This window comes from Dromaius novaehollandiae, chromosome 5 (assembly GCF_036370855.1).
Source record: "Dromaius novaehollandiae isolate bDroNov1 chromosome 5, bDroNov1.hap1, whole genome shotgun sequence".
Taxonomy (NCBI): Eukaryota; Metazoa; Chordata; class Aves; order Casuariiformes; family Dromaiidae; genus Dromaius; species Dromaius novaehollandiae.
In genome coordinates, this window is record NC_088102.1 from 68022831 (window position 1) to 68047346 (window position 24516).

General features: G+C 37.9%; 1 protein-coding gene across 1 annotated transcript in view; it reads right to left on the reverse strand.

The window, feature by feature from the left end:
- MUC2 (mucin 2, oligomeric mucus/gel-forming) overlaps positions 1-24516 on the reverse strand; it is a 67041-nt gene that overhangs the window by 40661 nt on the left and 1864 nt on the right. Inside the window, exons 3-27 of the mRNA XM_064513329.1 lie at positions 23812-24076; positions 21210-21324; positions 20473-20563; positions 19957-20066; positions 19274-19490; positions 18704-18829; positions 18233-18350; positions 17778-17916; positions 17013-17123; positions 15845-15914; positions 13548-13685; positions 12824-12988; positions 12112-12206; positions 11263-11389; positions 10248-10503; positions 9254-9306; positions 8980-9083; positions 8415-8566; positions 7820-7961; positions 7127-7237; positions 6617-6796; positions 5333-5572; positions 3982-4138; positions 2696-2824; positions 697-844 (exon numbers count right to left, since the gene is read on the reverse strand). Of these exons, the coding sequence (XP_064369399.1) occupies positions 697-844; positions 2696-2824; positions 3982-4138; positions 5333-5572; positions 6617-6796; positions 7127-7237; positions 7820-7961; positions 8415-8566; positions 8980-9083; positions 9254-9306; positions 10248-10503; positions 11263-11389; positions 12112-12206; positions 12824-12988; positions 13548-13685; positions 15845-15914; positions 17013-17123; positions 17778-17916; positions 18233-18350; positions 18704-18829; positions 19274-19490; positions 19957-20066; positions 20473-20563; positions 21210-21324; positions 23812-24076 (3559 nt within the window). The remainder of the gene's footprint in view (positions 1-696; positions 845-2695; positions 2825-3981; positions 4139-5332; positions 5573-6616; positions 6797-7126; positions 7238-7819; positions 7962-8414; positions 8567-8979; positions 9084-9253; positions 9307-10247; positions 10504-11262; positions 11390-12111; positions 12207-12823; positions 12989-13547; positions 13686-15844; positions 15915-17012; positions 17124-17777; positions 17917-18232; positions 18351-18703; positions 18830-19273; positions 19491-19956; positions 20067-20472; positions 20564-21209; positions 21325-23811; positions 24077-24516) is intronic.

Here is a 24516-nt window from a genome sequence, read left to right on the forward strand (position 1 = left end):
GTGCAGTGTCTTAAACTATCATTAACTGCTTTGTGTTGTAAGTTGCAACAGTGGAATAACAGCTGCTCTTGGGGGGGGGGGGGGTGAATTTTTAAGCCAGATCAGTTATTTTGCCTCAGCTCACCATGTGGATTCATAGATGTCAATGCTATCACTAGTGAGGCACAGAGTGAGCAATTAAGACTTGACTGTCTCTTTCAGGGATAGCAGAGATCCTTTGAGATTAATGATTTTGAAATCCTAGTCTTAAATGTGAATGTAAGGCAGATTAGCCCCCTTCCTCCTGAAGAGCCAGCAGAATCAAAAGGTTGTTCTACAGACACATCCAGACTTCATGTCATTGTATCATTTATGACACTTCTGAAAGTAAATTTAATGATGTTACTAATATACTTACTAAAAAGACACCATCAGCTTGAAATCTGGAGTATTTCAAATTATGGATGAAAAGCTTAGAATCTTTATGTCTTGGAAGTGCTGCTTCAACAAATTTTACAGAGTTTGAGTCTCATCTGGAATAAACTGACACTGTTCCTCTGATTTGTACAGATAAATACTAATATATACCGGCTCTTCATTTAAGAATGCTTCTCTACTTATTAAAACATGTGCTTAAGGCCTAGTAACGGAAATGATAGGCTCAGCATACATAAATTCTTTCCTGAATGACTGCATGTGTTTTGCATTTCCACATACCATCTTGTACAGTTCTCTTCTACAGATATTTCTTCCCCAGGTTCATAATAAATTTCATTGAAGTAACACCCACAGTCATTTCTGGTCTCGCATTTCTTTGTCTCTTCATTATAAATGGGCTTCTCTGGAGGGCATCTGGGGTAGCAACCTGTTGAGATCACAAGTAGCGCAAAGTACAAGACAAAGAAAAGAATAAACAGTTAACTCAATGATAGAATATCTTCTGAAGGTAAATCACGATCATTAATAAATGATTCTCACTGAATCAAGCATAGTGAAAGAAATGGAAAATTCCCATTGACTTCAAATTAACCCTCGGACAATCAGGCTTTCCAGAAGATTTAAATCTTCAACAGTCCCCATTGATGATACTGGGGTGAGGAGGCTTAAATAAGACTCTACTCATGAAAAGCAGGAAAGCTTTCACACTATATTCTACGGGCAGCTGGTAATTTTTAAGATAAAGGAACTTAACTGTTTTTCCGATATTGAAATATGATCATTTTCCCAATAGGACTTTTTAAGAATATGGAATTGGATTCAGTAATGAACAAGATTTTCATTACAATTATTGCAGTAGTAGACCTTGTTCATGCACCTTTAATAGACAAGTTATCTCCACCCAAAACATACATTATATCCGCATTTTCCCATACCCTCTGAGAGTGACCCAAACCCTACCTGCAAGGGATTAGTCACCTTTCAGTCCTCATTGCATTTCATAAATTACTATGTTCTGCTTCCAAATAAATGTCATAAAACGTCCAATTCATAATTACATCAAGTCCTCTTTACACTATACCGGAATTGTAAATAATCTATAAACCGAACATAATTAATAAACTGCTAATAATTATTTGGCAGTTAGAAGTCACTTTGCACTGCCAAACTGTACTAAAAGTGTCCCAACAAAAGAAAGTGTGTCCTACATTTGTACTGAAGATAAAAAACAAAAATAATTTTAAAAATAATTGGACATAAAATAATCTACCTTCTGACGCTTTACTGGTTTCTTTGATAATCTAAACCGATCTGCTTCAAAATATGGGTCACCTTAGTTTTGTTTATCAAGTATGTTACCAGCAGTACAAATATTAAAATAACCAAGTTAAACTCAGGGCAGTTCTTTCCAATCCCTACACTGAAGATAGCCACTTCTGGTCCAGACCAAAAGAAAAGATTGTGTGGCCAAAAACATGCCTGTTTCCTCCAACTTTATCCTGTGGTATAATAGAAGACATTCATATCCTCATTCGCATCCTTAGATTGTTACAGTTCCCATAACATTACTATTACAAACCAATACCAAGGTGAAAACCCTTTTCAGTTACCAAGCATAAGGCCTTCCTCCTATTTATATCACATCTCTACATCCTTTGAGGGGTTCAGTGGGATTTACATGGGGTCTGTACCTTATGCTGGCCCTCTAAGTGGGATGCAATGCAGAATAACCTGGCTAAGCTTCACATCTTCATCCTAAAGCCTAAATAAAAACTGCAAAGGAGATGCACTAAAAAGCAAAGTACTAGCCCCTGGACAATATGTTGTGCTTTCCATTAAGAACCCAATATATAGTAGCATGAGTGTGTCTGACACCAAAGATATTCTCCATTGTAACGATAGGAGTACACTGCATAGTAATTTAATAAAAATCAAGACATATTTGACACATAACAACAATTAGATTTAAAAAAAAAAAAAGTAGTAACATGCTCCTTTACTATGAAAAAGGTTTCCCTTCTCTTGAGATACCATTAGGATGGGATTCAAAATTACAATGGTGAAACAACCTCACATGTTCCAAGATATTATCCAAGCAGAGACTTAGTTTTATGTATGTTAGCAATGTGACTATCATCCATTGATGTTTACAAACAAATTACACTGCATGAAATACTTATGTAAGACTGGAGACACAAGTTCAACCTACAAGAACATTAAACAATACCTGAACAATGCTTTATGAAATAAAAGATAAAAATGGCCGTGAATTTATTACCTTCCAGGTATGGTACTGAGAAGTTGGTGCTAACATTATTGATCATCTTGCAGGTCATGATGTCACTGCCACAAGGCTCATAGTGCCACTCGCACTCATCACGAGGGTTGTAGTAGTCACAAAATATTGCTGATGAGAAAAAGCAGAAGCCGATCAAAAATACAATTGCCAGAATACAGCTCGGTTCTTGTCCTTATGGGTACATGCTAAATAAATGTTCATGAGAAGCTGGCACTAATTCTCTTGGGATTAAAGACCCGAACCTTCTCCTCTACTGAACTTTGGGGGTTTCATAACTCTGGAGCCCAAGATTCTGATATTAAACACCAGAGCTGCAGGGGGAATATGTCTTGATTCAAATCACAAAAAAAATCTAGAATCAGCGTTGATTTTCATTTAAAATGAATGGAGAATTTCTGTGAGTTTTTTCTTCCCTGACTATTAGCATACTCCTAAATACTCTTGTGGTATATTCAGAGCAGTTTTACCTTGCTGTACCACATGAGTCAAGAGGCATCTCCAGCAGGCCAAGAACAAGCATATGAGATTTTATGGATAAACTTAAACAGAATTCAGCTTACTTGACAGAGAAAGGAACTTTTATACTCTATAAATAAGAGCTGACTGAAACTTTTAACTTCTGTTTCACTGACTGTTTTCTAAACTTGAAAACTGGCCTTGTGAATCAGAATGAATTTTTAAAATTCAAAAATTTGACATTTCTGGCACCTGAAATCTCAAAATTTTGTTTTGAATACTGTTTTGGGGAATATTAATTTAAACATTATTTATATTATTGTATGACATACCAATACGAGCATTAGCACCACTAATGGACACTGCTTAAAACACTCTATACAGATGAGAGGCACCTAAACAGAAGTACTTCAATATACAATTGCTAAAACCAAATTCTGAATATGAGATCTTCCTGTAAGGAAAAAGATAACAGGAATTCCCATTCACCAGTTAGAAAGCAAAATGGAAGGATCATTTGAAATCTAGCCTTAATATATTATAACATGCTAGGCTCATTAAAACAGTAATAGAAATTCACATATATCATTTGTGTATTTCAATTCTGAAGTATACTACTGTTTGTTACTTGTGTAACAAACTAGTTCTGGTTCTACAAAACAACTAGTTCTGTTCATTCCTTGCTATGCTGAGAAAATAAATCATGTTGTATAGCCAGCACAACCCTGCAGTAACAGAACTCATGATTTATTTGATATGCTCTCTGACAACAGCCAGCAGGATACAGGTGTGTTTAACTGTTAACTCACGGCATATATCAGGAGTTCTCCAGAACACACAGGCCTCAGCCTTGAGACATTCTTGAGCATAGGCAGCAACTGCTGAACAGAAGCATTCACAATCTCCACCACTGTCACAAGAGCAGGCGTCATGAATACAAGCTTCATAGAATGGATTTGGGTCCACCTGTTAATAAAATGATGTCCCAATTCATCTCCAAACTAGTTTTCTAACTAGTAAACTTGCAAGCTAGCAATAATATCTCTTGAGGTATGAGATCTGAGCTGGGAAGGTGTGAGACTGTTTCTAAGAATTACCATTCAAATAAACATTATAGGCTGGAAACTGCTTACGGTACTTCAGATAATAATAGTCTTGAAGTAGCACACCACCTTCATAAGTTGTTACGATCAAACAAAATAAAATACAGCCTTGGGTAGTGCCCCCATCTTCTCACAAGAATTCCATTTTATTGCTCTCAAAACCAAACTGGACTGATGCCAATGAAATCTTATCTTCCAGCAAGCTTAGCCAGCCAAATATTGAGCAACCTCAGAAAGACTGCATTTCACAGTAAATATGAGGCAGAGTTCTGTGCTTGCCCACTTCTGGAGTTTATCCAATCACACATTAGCAAAGCCTTTCCACGTTTTTGTTTTGGACTACACAAGGGGAAACCTAGATTGGATTTTAGTCCCTGAAGGAATCAACATAGAAACATGTATTAAATCATTGTGAAAATCTTTGTGATTTTTCCACTGTGAGATAAGCACAAATTATTGTTAGTATTATCATATTTCAGATAAGAGACAAGGAAAACAGCGTGTGCCACTGTGCTCTGAAAAGCCTGTAATACATGTTGATACAATTTGGAGGCACTATACCAGTAGCTAAGCCTGCCTAAACTGCATGATGTGGGTGAGTTCCAAGAAGATACCTTGTGTGGGTGGAGTATTACAAGGAGCAGTGGTCTCTGCAATGGCCACCTTTCAAGCATAGTATGCTTCTGTCAGACAATGGGACAAGTAGACGGCCTTTTGGAATTTATGGTATCAATGACAATCTCTCCACCAGAGATGGTGCAACTGCCGCACACACAGATCTATCCAAGCAAAATCTATGAAGCTAACCTGAGTAACAGCAGCAGTGAAACTGTGATGATGAATATGGGTTTGTACAGCTTGCGCTGGCACCTCTGCTGCCACAGTTCCAGTGCCCCTGATACTTCAAGCCACTTTAAGGCTAGCTGACACCTCTATGTGTACTGCAAACTTAGCTAAAGATCACTCCATTTAAATGTTTCTTCATCCATTTCTGGTAATATCTTTGTTCCTGCGATAAGATACTGTGCTGTCCCATCACATACTGCTCTCTACAAACCTTGGAGTGACAGATTTCAAAGACTGCACTCCGGATGAGGTAGCATTCTTTCTCTGCCCAGGACTTGCGATGTGGTTTCACACTGCAGGGCAGGATCTCTTCCGTGACATCTGGGCAGGTGTAAGACTGCTTCCAGGAATTCCCAAACTCCAGAGCACTAGTCTCCTGCAGTCCGCTCCTTGTTGTAAAGTCATTGTTGGACTTGCCATCAAAGTTGCCACAGAGACCACACACTTTGCCCTGGAAAAGGAAATGAACACATCCACAGCTTTTAAATATATCAGGGAAGTGAGAAACAGACTCTAGTAAAGTAAGAAAACACTGACTTTAAAAAGGACAACTGATCCTCCCTGTAAATTATGTATTTTCATTTTTATTTTCAAATCATTTTTTAAAAAATTAAATCTTCATTTGTCTGCTTACTTAGCAAACTACTCAATTGCCCATCTCTTCCCTCCTTAAAACCTATTATATCTCATATATTTCCATGTCCCTGAGGTGCTTCATCCAACTTGTAACACTCAAGAGTGGCTAAACTTCTTTCAGCTGAGAAGAATGAATTTATTTCCCATTCTTCATGACTTATTGTAATTCGGCCAAATAAATACTGTTAATATAAACCAGAAAATTTGAATCTGCTCAAAACCATTTATATTGAAGCTTCTACTGAACTTACACCATTTACTTATCCATGAAAAAAAACACAAGACAGTCGCTCTTTTTTTCCTCAAAAGAATCTTGCTACCTACCCTCAGGAGAGGAGTTTTGGTAGTGCTAATTAAGGTACATAGCCCCCTCAAGGAACCAGGATGTTCCTGTTTGTACAACTGAGCACCCTCCCCACTCAGCCCAAAGAATTTAGTAGTCTATAATTCAGCATGCTAGTTTTCAGAAACCTGCAATCTCCATACATTGCATAGGGAATTTCAGTTTAACTCAGAGCTGAGGTTCCGTGCAGGTTTCCAAATGCGTACACACCCAATCTGCATCCCCTAAATTACTTTGGATGCCTAGCTCTTAGTATTCACAAACTAAGAATACCTTACATACTTTGCTTTATTGCAATCATGTACTATGCATCCTCTGCAATGCATTGAAATGGACTGCAGGAAACTACAATAGCACCCACTACAAGTTGTAATAGTAATAATGCAAGCTACATATGAATCATCAATGTGTAGAGGTTATAACAGCAAAAGGAAGGAGGCAGAAAGAAGATCATCCCAGTTTCCTTATCTCATCCATCCATACTGCTACTTCAGAAGAAGACAGACAGCTCCTTACTTGGTAATCAGCGGTCAGCTTGATGAAAATAGTAGTCTTCTTATCCCAGATCAGCATCACACCATTGCTAGCCTCAATAACAAGGTAGAGGCCAACTGTCCTTTTTCTGTAATGCACCTCATCACCAATATCTCGCTGAATTTCTTTATAATCCTTGTTCTCCAACTTCAGTTCAGTGTTCTGAAAGGTAAAAAGATGAAAAACATTACAATACTAACTCTTATAAAGAGATAAAATACTAGAGCCCCTTAATGGTACAACCCATTCTGAGACTAAGAGCTCAAAGTCTGTGGGCTAACTTTCCAAGATGACGCAAAGTGGTATAGCACCTTCGTTTGACAGAGCTACAACAGGTCTCGGTACCTGAGAACCTACCCCTTTACACGCTGATAACCTTTACTTGTTATAGGTGGCTTTAAGGACATGGCTTAGTACTTCTACACATTTGGTGCATTACTTTTTTCTATTAGCTAAATACTTGGTGTATACTCCCTGAATATCATTACTCACCCCTAGAAACACTTTAATAGCCTTTGAGCAGGTGACTCCTGTAGTTCCACACAGGACATTCTCTGTGATGATACTGAATGAACTGCGAGAGTTTTTCTCACCACAAAAATCCTATTAAGAAAGGAATAAAAGAGCGTAAGAAAATTAAGCAGAATATTCAATTTTGATTTCAATCTAAAAATAATTTAAGTGTAATCGTTTAAACCTCCACAATGTATAAATTATCACTGCTTCCTATACAAAATTCTAAATACATACATATTAACACACAAACATATACACATACACATACCCCTATGAATACACATAAATAGTAATTACAGTCTTGTTAGTGCCAAAAACTGGGAAACAAGCAGGAAAATAAAACAAAACAAGGAATATACCTGAAAAGAAAAATATCCTTGTTTCGTAATCTCAGAATTTTTATTTATTTTAGATGATTGGTGATGACCTGTCAGCTCTCACTATAAACTGGTCCTGTTACACATAAGCTATGACTACTTTATCAAAAGAACACATTCGCGCAACTTGCCTGGGTTGAAAACACAGAATTTATCAAGGCAGAAGTTGCAAACACCTCCGGAACAGCAACACCAGACAATGAAGAATGACAAAACCAAACAGGAAAACAGATTTTCAAGGCAATTTGAAAACATTTTAAGATGGTAATTCAGCCCTCCTGATGAATATTACCTGAGTAGCTACATATTCACAACTCCCATCAAAGTCATAGAATTTTCCATCAAAGGTAATATAATGTCCACTTCCATATATGGTACAAGTCCCATAGCACACACCATCTTTAGTACAGCTCCAACCTCCACTTTGGCAGATACTAGAAGAGAGTAGAAAAGTTGACTTTTCAGATTTCACCAACACTGTGCTGCTTGGAAAATTGCAAAACAAACCATACAGCTACCTGACACAACATGGTAACATGCATAATACACACTTCTGTGTTACAGTGTGTCTTATGTCTCAACTTTCATAGTTTAGTCTGTTTTAAAATTATTAGCTCTGGACAGCTACATTTCTTAGATCAGTCAATGATCATATTCAAAAATGACCACTTTCTCAATAAGATATGCTTGCCAAAAATAGAGGTAGTTGGCCATCCTCATATTTTCAGTACAATCTGTGTTTCCTCAGATGTCACGAAGTATTCCTGAGAATAAAAGCTTTATACCTACAGTGATCTCAACCACTGTAGTATTCAAGCCTAGAAATGACTACTAATCCCCTGCATGGAATATATTCTATAAGAAGAGAGCAGAAAATTAAAACTAACCAGGTTTTACAGTCCACTGTTATTTCCTCTCCATGAGAATACCACTGATTGTTATGAATACATGGGCAATCCTTCTCCTCAACACAGCCCCCTTTCCCGTCATCAAACAGACCTTGAGGACACACACAGCCTGAGACACACTCTGCCTGGAACTAAGGAGCATAAGGAGAAAAGGAATTGTTATTTTATAAAACAATCACTACATTTTTCTTCCATTTCTTCATAAACACTCATGAAATAAACTGCATTTATAAACAAACAGCTTCATACTACTTTGCTTTAAAGTTTTTCTTTCTAGTATCTTGACTGCCTGAGAACCTGAATCGTATTTCACTTGGGAGGTATGCTTCTACTGAAAACCCAATGAAAAGAAAAAGAAGGGGGAAAACAAGAGGGATACGGACTTGAAATTGGTAAGAGTAAAATCATTAGGGGAAAAAAAAGGAAAAGGGGAAATGAAAGGAAAGAATTTGTTATTTACAACTACATTTCCTGGAATCCTCTGTTGCAGTATGTCATTTAGTGAACAAAGGAATCAAGACATGGAGAAAAACTGAATACATACATAATCAGTTCGAAGAGTATGACAGCTAACTTGTATAGGTGTTTGTGAAGTCCAGTTCTGGAATGTGTTGCAGTCAAAATATGTCTTGTGAGAAGGACATTCTGCTGAATAAGAACATATTATTCGTTTAGGTGAATCAAGAAAAGGCAAAAGAAATGTGTGTGAGGAGTAGTAGTTACTAAGACACAAACTCGAGGGAATGTCAATCCTTATGAGAAAAAGAGGCTCATAGAAGACATCAGAACAAACATTTACTATAATGAATGTCACTTACTTGCCATTCTTAGAGTCACTGAAGTGCACTGGAGCTTTGCATTTCGACAAACACTAGCAAAGAAATGAGATAAGAAATAAATTCAAAAAATGTAAGCTCAGTGTCTTCAATATTAATGTAAAGATTTGTTTACAAAAATTTGACAGTATTTATCAACGATATTCTGCATAATTTTTATTGCTATTTCAAGGTGAACTCTGTTGAAGTGCACTTGTGAATATTCACTCGGGGAAAAAGCTGAGGAAATTTTAGGCCTAATGCACAGAAAGGTTAAGATTTTAAGGAATGACTGCTATTTCATTAATCTTTAATACTATGCTTTTTAATGACTCAGAAAACAGATAATAATGCTAATTTAAATCAAAGTTTTCATCTGGTACACAGTAAAGTTTCATGCCTGCTCAAGTCACATGCTGCAAACTTTGGCCTGTACGCTTAATCTCCCACTTCACCCTCCTGTGGAGAAAAGGAAGTATTTCAGTGTTCGTACTGATGATTCATGTTGCATTCATTCTGCAAACAGTCATCAGAGTTCATGACAAAACAGCAGGATCATGAAAATTGCTTTAAAAGCCTATGTTACAGTAAATACATATCAAGGGGACTTTCCTGAAGTGGAAAACATTAGAGAAACAATCTGTATCTGACAGAAAAGCAAACAACAGCCTAACATTATAGTTGGGTATTCAGCTTCCTTTTCCCTTTGCTCACCAAATTGCTACTGACAGTGCAGCTTCAGCATCACATTCATCTCTGAAGGCCAGTACTCTCATCGTGAAAAAAAGCTGTACATCTCATTTATTAATAAATTACATTACAACAGGATAATGCTTTGCTCGGCATGAAAATGGTGTGAAATATAAATGTTCATTAAAGCACTGTTAACAGGCAGAGAGCTTACACTTAATAAGCAAATTTATTAAGCTTACAATTAATAAGCAAATTTAAAAAGGGATTTTTATCCCCACAAACAAGAAGCCACAATAAAACATACCAACGCTCTTCATCTTTTGTGACATATTCCCCTGGTTCTAGGTATGACCCCTTGTAGTAACATGGGCATTTGGAGATGGGCACGCATGTATCCTGATTGTCTAAGTAGGTATCATCAGGGCAACCACAGCCGTCCACAGGAATAAAGTCTTGCAAGCAGTACTTTTCACCCTCAGCAACTGAACGACAGGTTTGCTGGCACATTGTAAGATTGTAAAGAAAGATTTGGTTTTCTGGGCAGGCAGATTCTTCATAAGCTTGAGGGGGAAAAAAAGCAAACTGATAAGTAAGTAATGTGGAAAGGACAGTTTAACCCTGACATTCTTCTTTTTGGTGTCTTAGCTTTGCAGCATGAAACGATAAAACACTCCCCTGGATTCTACAGAAGCATAAAGATATCATAACTCACAAGTAATACTAGTTTAACCTTGTTTACCACTTAAGGTTGCCAGCTGAATGGTAATAAGCTTCATATTCTAAAGGTAACATTCTTCCTTAAATGAGGATGCATAATTCCTATCACTGAAGAAGAAATCCATTACCTTTTTAAGGGATTGCTATTTGTCTTTTTTCATTAATTGATTTTGTTAAGCCCTACTGATAGTTACTATTTTCATAACCATATCTTTTTCCATTGTTTTGCATACTGATAACCATAGAGAGCACAAGGTAACAAAATCCTATTCTCAAGGACACTATACTATTGCTGGTAAGCAAATAAAATGATAAAAAAGACACTTATAGCAAAGAATGTAAAAGCCATGATTGGATTCCATTAGCTGAAGAGAGAAAAAGCATTATTAGCAAAATTGTTGAAAGAAGGTGAAAGTGAAAAATACTACTTTCTAACTTTTAAATCTGTTTCATGAACAAAGTAAACATTCCAAGCACTGTCTCTTTTAATTCCACTGGACATTTCCAAGATATTCCAAATCCCTTCAGATTAGTGTAATAGAACTTGAGCAAAATTCATTCCTGATGGCTAATTCCCGTGGGATTACAGTTCCACTACTTACTGCAGACAGTTTGTCTCCAGCCTCCCAGCATGATCCCTTTGAAAGCACAGGCCGTTGAGTAAGCGGACAGGGCAGCACACAAGCATTCTTCACTGTCCTTGCAGAGGCAGGTGTCATATTTACATTTCTGAAACAAAAACCCAAGGGTAAGAAGCCCACAGGAAAACAACTGGTAATTCCAATCCATCTTTCATGAAATACCCTGTACCCTTTTTCTGATGTAGCTTTTATTCTTTCCCAGGATCAGAGCAATAGAAGGAATGAGTAAGTTCAAGGATTGAAAATGTTGCTTCATTTCATTCAGAATGAAAAAGTTTGGATGCTTATCCTAACCTGAGCAAAGCCTCTTGAATCTCTAAAAAGTAACCGGCCTCCTAACAATACCTTTCTTAGAGGACAGTGATGAGCACAGGTGAAAAAGATACCACGAAGAGCCTGCCATAACAATGATTTGGCGTTACATTTCAACTCATAAGGGAAACTTAATAAACACTATTATTTTTTCTGGCTTAATAGCAACTAAACTGTAAGGGTAGACTTAAACTGTCTGTGCATAACTGCATCTCTTGAATTCTCCTTTCCAGTTGGAAAATCCAGTAAAAACATACATTAAATACAAAACATAACAAACCAAAAGAACGATAATGACCTTCTAAAGCAGCACTTTGTGAGAATCCCATTATAGGAGATACTCTGGATACATGCTATGCTGCCTCAGTTAATCATCATAAAACCTTCACCAACTCTTACTGCCAAGCTATACAGAAATGTCTCAAACGTTTGAACAATGGCCTACATCACCTGTTTGAAATAAACCAGTCCTAAAAGGAGTGCAAGACTATACAGTACCTTATAATATTCTGAAGGATCAATGACTAAGTGACATCTGGCAAAAGGACCCTCTGAGTTTTTCAGCAAAGAACACCAATGCTCAGCATAATTTGCTGCAAGAAAGAAGGAGAAAAATGAAATTATATGATTACATTCATCACATTCACTTATTTTTCTTGTGCCGTGCCTGGTTAGGTTTTCACATATCAATAAATGTAATGCAACAATACAAACAAGACAACTGTATGGACTTTGGGGAATGGAGAAATTACATGCAATCACCATACAAATCCATCTATTCTCTGATTCAATTATCTAGCAGTAGTCACACAATCATAAAGTCACAAATCATATCTTACTGCTGCAAGCTATCTATATGAAATTGTTGCAGACAATTCCAGCTGAGGGCTGTAAAGTTAAGTTAAACATAAAAAGAAGTAATACCACAGAACACAAGCCACCTCTGCGCATGATATAAAACATTGCCCTGTCATATAAATACTGCCCAGCTCAAGATTCCTCTGCAACCATCCCTTGAACTTTCATTCCATTTTGATGGGAAATCAGTGTTGGCAGGCACACATACTTGCAGAAATGCATTATTAATTTGTCAGTCCTCTAAAAAAGCATTAGTGCCACAGTACAACTCTTGCAAGCCTACTGCAGCAGTATACATCAGAGACTGCTCTTTCTGGCAGGGGCCACCCATCTGACTTATGAGCACGCTTACCGCTTTCAATGCTGAGACTGCAGGGGTCTTCCAGCCTTTCTGACTTGTCTGCACAGGTAGACTGAGCTTTCCATGTGTTAGCAAAGGCAGATCCTGTAGCTTCTACCAGCCCACTGGCTGTTTGAAAGTCATCACCTTCTATTCCATTAAAATTCCCACAAAGACCTATTGAAAAAGAAAGTGAACATTTTTTCTAACTATTACTTAGTTTTATTCTAAAAGGTCAAAGGGGGAGGGACAACTGACCACAAACATCAGAGACAGAAGTTCACACATCTGATTACTCCATGTCAATATAAATGCATACTCCAAGGACGGAAGATTTAGGAGCACTACTTTAAATCTGTAATCTCTGAGAAGAATGGTCTTCATGAAGAGATCTCTGCCTCAGCAGATCTCCCCATAGTCTGTATTTTTTATGCTCTTTGATGAAATAAAAGCAACACATGCTTCAAAAGCCTGGTTTTATGGATGGTTTAAAGCTAGACTGAATAAAGTAGTAAGGAATATTCTAAGACACATTCACACAGTGGCACAGGAGTGATAAGTCACTTTAATATGAAATTCATTTCTAGCTTGCTTGAGTCACCAAAGTTACGACTTCTGCCTTTATTTTCCTTCTGTTCAATTAACGAATAGCACAAATTACCACCCATGTAAAGAATACATGACTCTCCAACTGTGGAACAGCATGGCTTTGCTTCCCATTTCAGCGGACACTTGCCTTCCAGATTTTCTTTGGCTGATGGATCCACAGTCGCAAACAGCTGCATGACTGGAAGCAACTGGATCCGTAGCCGAAGTCCAAAAGAAGTTTGTACAATGAGGTAGTAGGAAGACGGCTGGAAAACTGAGAAGCTGGCTGAAAAACAAAACATGAACTGTGTAGTAAACACACACACAGGTCACTGAAAGTAATATTTTTTATTAGCTTCTGAGGTACCGCTTGCCATGAAAATTCTGAGATCAGGATCAGATCAATCATTTTTTCCTCTAAAAGCTGCTGGACAGTTAGACACAGTGCTAGTCCCTACCAACTTAACAAGTTAATTACCTACAATTTCAGCTCCAGGATCAGAATCAAACTCAGTTATTTTGCAGCTTCAATGCTAACCCATTAGTGCTGAACAGTCTGAAGAGCTCTCCTGAGAAAGCATTATCCCCAACACTGTACACATTACTCATTACACATTACAGTGACTAATAGGTGTTTCTCTACAAGCCAATACATAACTATATATTGCTGCTAATAATATCTTAGATCCTCTACCCTGAGCAAAATGCATGAGAGGAACAGACCTTCCAGTCAATATCTCTGGTATAAGCCATTGCTGCACACCTCTGGCAAATGCATTAAAGCCTCATAATAATCTGTCGCATGGGATACTACCCGTGAGAGAAAGTCATTTTTTAGCTAGTGATCAACTTACACTCTGATCCAGTGGGCAAAGACTGCTTTGCCTATTTGGTAATAAACTATTTTAAAAATAGCATGTACCATACCGTATCAAAATAAAGCCATTCATCTCTAAAGGCTACTTTTCAAATGATTGGTTTATTTTGGCTGTAAGATCTTTCAGTGACCTATATTCCCAGAATATGGCTTCTCAGCCTACAGTCTGCAAAAAGTTATTGGATTGAAACCATGCTGCTGTTTTCATATTGCTAAATGACAGAATGCCTTCGAATGGAAGAAGGATCAGTGTGGAAAATAGATGAAAACTGCTGCCGCTGAACAAGTTGCTATGACAAAATATGACTCAGAATAATCATCTCTATGAACTGAGTTGAGTAGATGTTAAATCAGCTTCTCATGTGTCTCAGCTTTTCATAAGGTACTCAGAAACAACTGAAGGTAGTGAATTGGCCTGTATTTCCAATGGGCAACATAAAATTATCTACCCATTACGGAAAAAACGGCAGAACTGACATACCAAATCAAGAGTGAAGGAAGTGGGCTTCCTAGTTCCTGATAATAATTTCTTAAGGCAAATCTATCTATTATATGATCTATTTATCTACTTTATTTATTTTATGGTCTATTATATTATATTTCTTACTGTCTAGAGCACTTAATTATTCTAAACTTTTAACTACACACTGTAATTGTTTTTAGGCAAGCATTCACAAACGTCTCATCCCAAGAATGCTTGATCCTCCAAATAAAAAATTACTTCCCGGAAAATAACCTGTCATCAGCAGATGGGTCTGTAACTCAGAAGTAAAACATACTGTGTCGGTGTGCCCTTTGAATTTATCTAAAAAGGAGTGATAAAGAAAAGTTTCACATTTGTTTGGAAAGTTACTCCAGAATCTAGCAACTGCTGTCTGATAGCGACAACCTGCCAGTATGCAGGGTCCTAAATTAGGTGACCTATGTCAGCCTGGAGTGTCTATCTATATCCGTTGATTATTTTAAAAGATGCCTATGTCTCAAGAGAGCTGGGATGGTGAGGGGGTGCCATATAGCATACTCTTCTTTCCTGCCCTGGTTGTCCAGATCAAGGTCTTGGCCAGAAAATACTGCAGTTACCTTCTGTCCTCTGCTGCCAGGCTTCCTCCCCAGAGAAAAAAAGGTATGGGGAAGAGGAGGGGTGGGGCAGACATGCCTGAACCTCACCATGACCAAGGGCCAGGATATTCCCTGAGCATGCACCCAGATTTGGAAACTGCTAAAAAACCCACTTTGTAAGTACATTAAATTATCTGCTTAAGTTTAGGTCATGACAACTTCTCTTTCCCAAGCTACATGCCAAAGTATAGTCAAGATGTATGAAAAAAGTGGAGGGTCATCTTTTTCAAACAACCAGTCTGGCCATGAAATTCTCAGTGGAGACTAATCAAAATCATGTTCCCTCCCAAGCTGTTTAGATTACATTCCAGTTAATTCTTGTTTCAACATGTGAAAAAAATTTTAGGCTTCTGTCTTTCACTTTTGGCTCTGAAAAGATAAATGGTTTCCTCATACCTACATTAGAAGTTGGCTGTGTGACACACGACACATAAGGCTGTGTCCTTTACCTGACACATGAGGCACGTTCACTGTAATCTCATTCAGTAACACACTGCCATCTGATCTGAAAACCACCACCTGCATAAAAGCAAATGGAAAAAATGAGGATCCAGGTATTGAAAGGGAGCAAAACTAATAAAAAATTAACCTTGTAAGAGGGGAGACAGAGAGAACCAGCACTTTTTTGCACAGTTAGGCTGTGACTAGAATATGAATAGAATAGAAAATTGAATGTGACAACTGACTTGGGATACAAGTAAGGTTTAGTCTTGCTAGTCAGTGTTTCATTTACTCTCGCCTAAACAATTTATAGCAGAACACAATGCAGAGCCCATTTACATTGAGCACCTTGGTTTTGTTAAGTAGAAGAAAACATTTGGCCTTCAGGATCAATAGTAAGCTCTTATTCCCTATAAAAGCATGTGCCACAACTTCAGTGTAATGGCTTCTTACGATTCTGACATGATAAGGAAGCAATTTGTTAAACTTCCACACAAAATGCTAGTATGTACATACAGGAAGATAAAATGATGGTTTCCCCCCCGCCCCTTTTTTTTTTCTAATTATGCTGGCAAAGCCATGGAAAACCAGGAACAGAGGAGGAAAATTATGTACATATTCATATCTATATACAATTATGTATAAATACAGTATAGGTATTCCTGTATCAATTGGAATACTGAAGTAAATCAGAAAGACTTGACAGAAATACAAATCAGGCATGCATACAAAAATGATGAAGATTTCCCAACACTTTAATTTTGATTATTAGTGAATGAAATTCAACCAGTTAAGAAGGTTGGGTTGTAACAATGTTCAGAAGCTTGGATGTCTTCTGAAAGACACTCAATCAGATATGCAAAATTATATCTGAACAAAATAAAATACTGTGAGGGGAGGAAAAATGGTACTCTTATTTCCAGCCAACCTGGAGTACAACGAGAATAATCATACAATGCCGAGAAGGGAAGGGGAAGAATGTTAACTAACTTGAATCTCAGAATTTGTTCAGCTTAGGCCTATTTTAAGTTTCTGAGGCAGAAGCTTCAGCTGTTATATACTCATTCTGAACTGCCTCATCTATCCACAGTAAGAACTCCAAAAGATTCTTGTTGCTCCCCAATAAGGGATATTTGCTACTCTTCAACACATCAGCAGAACTCACACGACACTTACGTTTTTCTTCTGGTCTGTTAGCAACACAACAGTCTTCAAGCAGGTGTGCCAGTCTGTGAAGCCACAGGGAGCCAGTTCTGCCAGTAGGACGTAAGAGTCATTAGCAGTACCCTAGAGTCACAGGGAAATAAATATCCTTTATTAATAGTCCAGTCAAACATCTCACTCACAAGATGATTTCCAAAACAAAGAGAAGACTGAAATTACTGGTTACAACAAGAGGTGTAGAACTTAGTAAGACCTTCATTTCAGCACTGTCCACAGAAGCTGAACTCTCTTTCAAAAAAATTCAATGTTACTTTGTGATTCTCTGTAAGAAGAGGCACCAGATATTTTAGGGAGAGATGGATGAAATAGCTGCTTAGCTCCTTTCCCTAGCCGACTTTGCCACTGCAATACTGAACTAGCTATCACAGATCTTCCTGAAAACTCCTAATCCTGAGAACTGACATTTTTGCAGTCTACCTATCCAGCCAGTGCTCCTCTGATTCCTTACACATGGACTCCACTGGATGATGACAGCATACCTAGTCTGCTAGGTGATTAAGTCAGACTCTCTCTGCACTAAGCGACTACAGTCCCCCACTAATCACTGCACTGTGCATGGGGGCATTACAGCCCATCCTGGATTTTCCATTGTGGCTTTTAGCATTTCTGCTTCCCTCTTCTCAAAACTGAATGAAACAGCAATTTGCAGCTACTACATATCAGCGCACAGTCACCTGCATTTTCTCTACAATAGAAAAGCTCTTCAGTACACAGTACCTTGGCCAATACGTAGTAGCAGTCTCCATGGAAGGTGTATTTCTTCTCATCAAAGGTGGTAATATGAGAACCTCCTTCCACTGAACATGTGCCTGGACAGGATAAATCCTTGCATGTCCATCTACCTGAATCACAGATGCTGTAAGCAAATAACCCCAAAATATATGTAAATATTATGGGAGGTAAGAGCACTGAAAGCATCCATATGCTGAGCAAACAGCAAGATATCCCTGAGTGCTTTGAAACCATATCTTTGACCTTTTACTTAAGATTTACTTCCTCTGTATGCTGCAGATACAAGAAAAGCTTTCTGAAAATAAATTGTATAGCCATGCTACATAAATTTAAGTTCAGAATTTTTTCAGGAAGTCTTCTGCAGCTAGGCAGAAGATTGAAAAGGAGAGACCCATACACAATCATTCAAAGAAAGATATATAAAAACCCATGATCCTCACCATTCTTCACATTGACCGGTGATGTTTTGCCCAGGTGAATATCCCTCTCCGTGGAGCTTGCAGGGGCACTCGCTAACAGGTATACAGCCCTTCTCAGTGATATCATCATACACAGTTCCTGCAAAGCACAACAGTTGACTATTAGAGCTCATTCTGAAACAAGAGCAATTTCCAGAGTGGAAAAACTTTCAGAGTAGGCAAGCTCTCAACACATAAAACACAGGCGAAGGTTATCAAAACTGTGAAGACAATTTGATAAATTTCTACTTTTTTAATATAAGACATGTGGAAAACTCTTCCGTCCAGCTTTGAAAATCTAAATCTATCCATTCACATAGCTATACACAAATGAAAAGCTCCATAGAAGTATACAATAACAATTTTAGAATTTTATTTCTTGTTTTGCTTTCTGGTTTAAAGGCCAGTATACAGGCATTTATTTCCAGAAACAGGAGCAAGAAACACACTTACCTTCAGGGCAGAAACAACCATCCATGTAGTGCTCTTCACAAAGGCTGCTGATCTGCAAGTGTGAACAAGTATCCATGCAGGGTGAGCTGCTTTCTCTATAGACCATGTTACCAGGACAGGTCTTGGCTAAAAGAACAAGAAAGGCATCATCAGTTGAGTATAAAGCCCATAATTCCTCAGAAACCAAAGATTTTATCTCCCACTCCCCTCAAGTCAATGGTGTCCCAAGCCAGACTCCATTTGGCCAAGCATGTTTGTTTGTTGCTGAACTGCTTTCCCCTGCTTCTTTATATTTTCTTCTTTTGGTCTTGAATAGACCAAATGATCTCAGTCATCTGCAGCATCAGGCCTTGTAGCTTTTGAACTGGAAGAGAATTTCTACTTGCTGAAAAACATTTCTTCATGATAAAGGCAATAGAAATAGTAGAAATAGTAGTGCATTTTTGCACTACTGATATACGGTTTATAATATATGCATACAGTTTTGTAAAGGACGAATGATTTTAAATGTTTCACAGTGCTTCATCCATGAAATACTTGTTGCTTCATAAAATTTATATAGCTCCTTACGGCAAAACTGCTCTGTCCTCCATTCACCCGGCCGACCACCTGCATGTGAACACTGGCGAGAATACTCAGAGATGGTGCTGCAGAGGCAGAAGGAGTCCTCACTTCCATTACAGGCACACTTGTCCTGCATGCAGGCTTGGACATACGTTTCCACATTGAGGCGTGAATGACAATCAGCAAATGCAGAAGAAGTTAGCAAACTCTCACACTCATCACGCTAAGGAGGAAAAGTAAAGATCGTATTTACATTTAAGAGATTCGTACACACTTGAACTTCTAGACAGGTCCTTTCCTATTATAAAAACTGTTGGCTCCTGAATAGCAACAATTATTGAAGAAAGGAAGAAGGAACCATATAGTAGGCTCTCTCTGGAAAAATGTGAATTGGAAATAATTTACATACAACTTTTGAGCTTCCTCTGTTCTTCATCTTTTTTAAAAGGTCAGAGCAGTATTTATTGCTTTTAGTGATGGACTGTAAGCTTCCACATAGACTCACTGCCTTTTGCAGTATGAGGCTTTCTTTTTCTAAAATTAAGTATTAGTCATTGATATCAGCTGGAGACATAATGTCTGCCATGGAAGGGATGAAATCTTCCCAGCTCCTCATACACTAATGCCCTATAGCACAAGAATGTCTCCACATACCCATGAAAGTGAAGTTCACCACTAGGATTACTCACATGGTCGTTACAGCTTGGAAGAGCCTGGGTTTCATCAGGATCCTCACAATCGTCATTGGGTTTGCTGATCTTCTGTAAATTCCCATATGTAATTGAATTGTAGCTTGTGACTGTGAGAAGAAATTACAAAGAGGCCTTGCTAAGTCTAAAAAATTGACAACAAGGAACATCTGATTCCTGACACTCTACTGATTAAGGGAAACGGTTGCTATGATGGTATCAGTTGTATCTGCCAGACATGGATCTCTGTTCCAATTATGTCTATTTTAAGCATGTTTAAAAATTTAAACCGATATTGTACTAAGAAAAGAAGGCTCTGCCTGTGGAGGAGAGAACAAAATGATTCACCTGGAATAAAAAACTGTTACAATGGGAAGGCAGAACTGGAACATGATGCTTACTTTGGGGCAATTACAGAAATACCTAATACAGAATGTGCTCTCCTCTGATGTTCCTATGCACAATGCTTATGAACCTGTCTTCTGTCATAAGTATCAGTGTGGTAGTATGACTCACCTCCACTAATAAATTCATTGTAGATTGGAATGCCATTGTAATCCCCACAAAGACCACATGTATAGTTATTGAATTTGCTGTCCAGCTCCACCTAGTTAATTGAAAGAAAAAGGAAACATGGAAAGGAATTACTTGGAGCATGAAGACCATTCCAAAGCAAATGTTTACTTGAAAGGAAAGTTGCCAGATGACAGGAGTGATGGTCAACCCAAAGCCCTTTCAGAAGTAGCTCTTGCATTGTAAATTAGGTTGTAGCCTAGCTGATAAACACACAAGTCAGACACAAAAAAGAATATAGAAAATAAAAAGGGGCTAAAGCTCCTCTAATTCGATAATCACTGTAATCACCATGTTGATAAAGATGAAAAGTAAAGCATTCTTAAAATTACAGGACTCTCTTTTTCGCTACCAAGATAAAATTTAAGTCTTGCTATGAATCAGAAAAGCTGACTATGAAACATCTTTAAAAGATAAATGAAGGAAAATGCAGATCAGATTGTGGAGGTGTTACAGGTGTTACTGAGAGTAGTAAGATCATCTGAATGCCATACCACTACTCTATCACACCATAAAGAAAGGAACTTTACTTATTGAAAATAAGGTACTACAAGTGCCAGTTGGATGAGTCAGTCTAACACTCTAGCTCTGTTCAGTCCATGATATTCTATTTCCGTTCAGTCTGTGACAGTCTGTTAAACCCAGGGAATACTAATAAAGAAGACTTGGATCATACATACCATCAGTGCATCCTCCTGATTCCATATCAGAATCAGGCCTAATCTGGCATAAACCTTGGTGTAAATGTCATTGCTCTCAATGAACACACCAGAGCTGTAGTATGGTGTTGTGACACTAGGAAGAAAATCACAGGCTGTGTATTAGTACAGAAACATAAGGGGTGATATGAATGCCTCTTACAGGAGAAATACTCTAACGAATAGGGAAACCATCCTTTGCTTTTTTATATCCCCCTAGCTCATCCTAGTTGCACAGGATGCCTAGTTATGGGACAAAAAATCCTCTCTCTCTGGTACTTGACACGATGCATCATTGCCTTTAAAAGGCAAAGTGTTTTCAGAGGCAAATGCTCCCTGAGGGGACAGGTTCTTTAGGAAAAAAAAAAAAAAAAAAGGCAAAATGCCAGATGCCTTTTAATTAATCAAAGCAAAATCCAGCATTAACACAGGACATTCGAATGCTCACTAATCATTTACTTTTACCAAAGAAATAACAATCTGACTGGAAGCTTTTCCTTACCAAAAATCTGAAAACCATTTCAGAGAGAATGAATGTTCCTTTGAAAGGATCTTCCTCTGCAAGAGAGAGTTCTAAAAGCACAGGTAGGTACGAGGACTGCCAAAAAAAAGTGGAAGAACAACTTGGAGAGAAAGGAGCATGTTGAGAGGGATTTAGTCATTTACTGGTAGGACCAAGCTTATTAATGGTGACAGCAAGGCATGTTAATATGATGGAAGCTATTTTGCAGAAGGCTGAGCATAGATGTTCTTGTCTGATAAGGAACTAACTCACTGGACATCTCTCCTGTTCTTGTATGTCTGTCTTGCAGTACACTATATAACACTATATAATGGTATACTACGTATTACTGAATTTCATTCAGTAATAGATGGACAGTGGCAAGCAGCAGTATCCTATAAAATTTAAAGAACTAGATGCGTGTTCAAACAGCAGCAGTGTACACTGGAATCCAGTCAAAACACCAGTTCTTCTTCTACACATTTGTCAGAATAATTGTTATCACGCAGGATATGTGTATGTCTATGCACATATCTTGCAATTAATCTCTTGGCTGGGAAAATTTTATCTCCTAATTTCCTGCCTCTGGGATTTTTCCAACTATTTTCTTGAGGCATTTTTAATATGACCAAATGACTTCTGCGTCAAAATACTAGGAACTCAGAAGCCATTATTTCTACTTTCTGCTGCATCGTTCACCCTCTAGTAAAGGAGGCCTTAACAGGTCATGTTTTTAGAGAGGGATTATAAAACACTGGGCAGCTTTTCACCTTTCAGCTATCACAGCATGAAATGCAAGGGTATACACTTAAGCATCAGATCAGCGAGGACATTTAATCAATCAGTGGATTGGGTACCAGAAGGCAAACTCATACATTTATCTGCTCTACAGTTTTCACTTCAGTGGTGTGAAATGGTATTTTATATGACGATGGATCACGTGCCAGTTAAAAAGCAGTATAGGAAATTAAATTCTACAAAAAATAAATCCCCCATGCAACAAAAACCGGTTCTACAAGCCTTCTATTCAGAAGGGTTCTATTGTTTTACAAATAATACCTAGGAGAAAAACAGGTTTGCTTCAAGAAAAAACAATTTTTAAAGGATCTCCAAACATGTTTTTTACAGAGTTCTTTTAAGACCTGAATACAGGGTGAATGATTTTTCAGCTGGGGGAAAAGAATGCATTTTCCTGACTTTATGCCATTTTGTTATGCATTCTGGTATGATCCTTGGAAAACTGAATGTGATTTTCTATCTTTGAATAGCTTTCTATTGCAGTGGACAAAATCCAGTCCAGCAATGAAAATAAAAAGGGTATTTTTAATGATGCTAAGATGTACTAATATTTGGCCCAGTTTCTTCCATCTTCATCCTACAGAGCTATGTATTAACCTGTGAGTTGCTTCACTTGTTTCAGTGTGCGTATCTGTAGGATTAACAGGAGTAGTCATGGCAGACTTAGTGCCTTACATTACCATATTGCAGGAGGAGATAAAGATTACAGCTCCCTGTGAAGAAGTACATATTGCCCCAGACTAATTAGTTTAGCACTCCCCCCTTTTGACCTACATTATATCTGTTACAATCTCATGAAGAATGACCACTAGACTTTATAGAATTATTTATGAAGAACAGAAAGTAACACCTCTCTCCTGCCGGGAAAATACAGAAAGAGCCCCCAGAGAAATGCATCTTCATTTATGAGGACCTGCTAGGTCAGACCTTCCGCTAAGGTAAGCTCAAGGTGGTACTGTAAAACAAATGAAGCTATGTCATTTCACCCCAGTGAAAGATCTGGCTCATGAGTTGCATTTACTGTACAGCCAGAAAAAGAATGATTCTCATAAATCTCTTTCCTGACTTGCTTTTAAATCATCCCCTATGCCAGTGTACGAATCAAGATTAATACTAAAGCCTTTCCTCAAAGCAGTTTTTATGTTGGATTTTGAAGTGTTCTTTTAGCTTATGGAAATGCTTGCAACAGCTATCTTAATAATATACAGACAGCAGTGTAAGGAATCAATCCTTTTATCTTTATAGCACATTTCTCTGAAGCACTATTATATTATAAGAACTTACATCTGCCCATCTACCACAGCCAGTTTTGATGTGAGGTACACTGTGAAGTCCTTGACTGTTATCAGAATGTACTGGATCACAGGATGGTTATCACTGTTCAGAGCACGCTGAATTTGGACAGAGAACTCCCTGTAAGACTCTCGGCAGTCAGAAGCAAAATTATATTCACAAAAACCAGGAAACTGATAGATGTCTCCATCAAAAGTTTTGAAATGGTTGTTCCCCCAAGTGCTGCAGACATAGTGGACGTGGCTTCTTGTCCTACCTGTTAAGTGACAAAAAAGAAAGAGGCATGAAAAAAGTGAAATGAACAAGCTAGAGTCCACTGAGGAATAAGGCTTACATAATGTTCAGCCATAGAGCACAAGTGAGTTTATGGGAAAAGAATGTTAGGATATACAGTAGAAACCACTTTTAATTATGTGCACGGTGATTCCGCAAACCTCCAACCTAGTCAAATACCTGCCTATTAAACAGAAGAGACATAAATCTCTATAATGGAAAAGACGACATTAATAAACCCTGCTAGGACCTAGGTATTTCTTGTAGTGTTCACTGAAGTGAAAGAACTTGCCTGCATAAGGTGGGGAAACTTCACCCTCTGACTGCTAACAAGCTGGTGCATCAATACAATAGTGGTTGCTTTGCCAAATGCATGAATTTATGTTGAATCACACTAATAGTTTTAGTAAATAATTTTATATT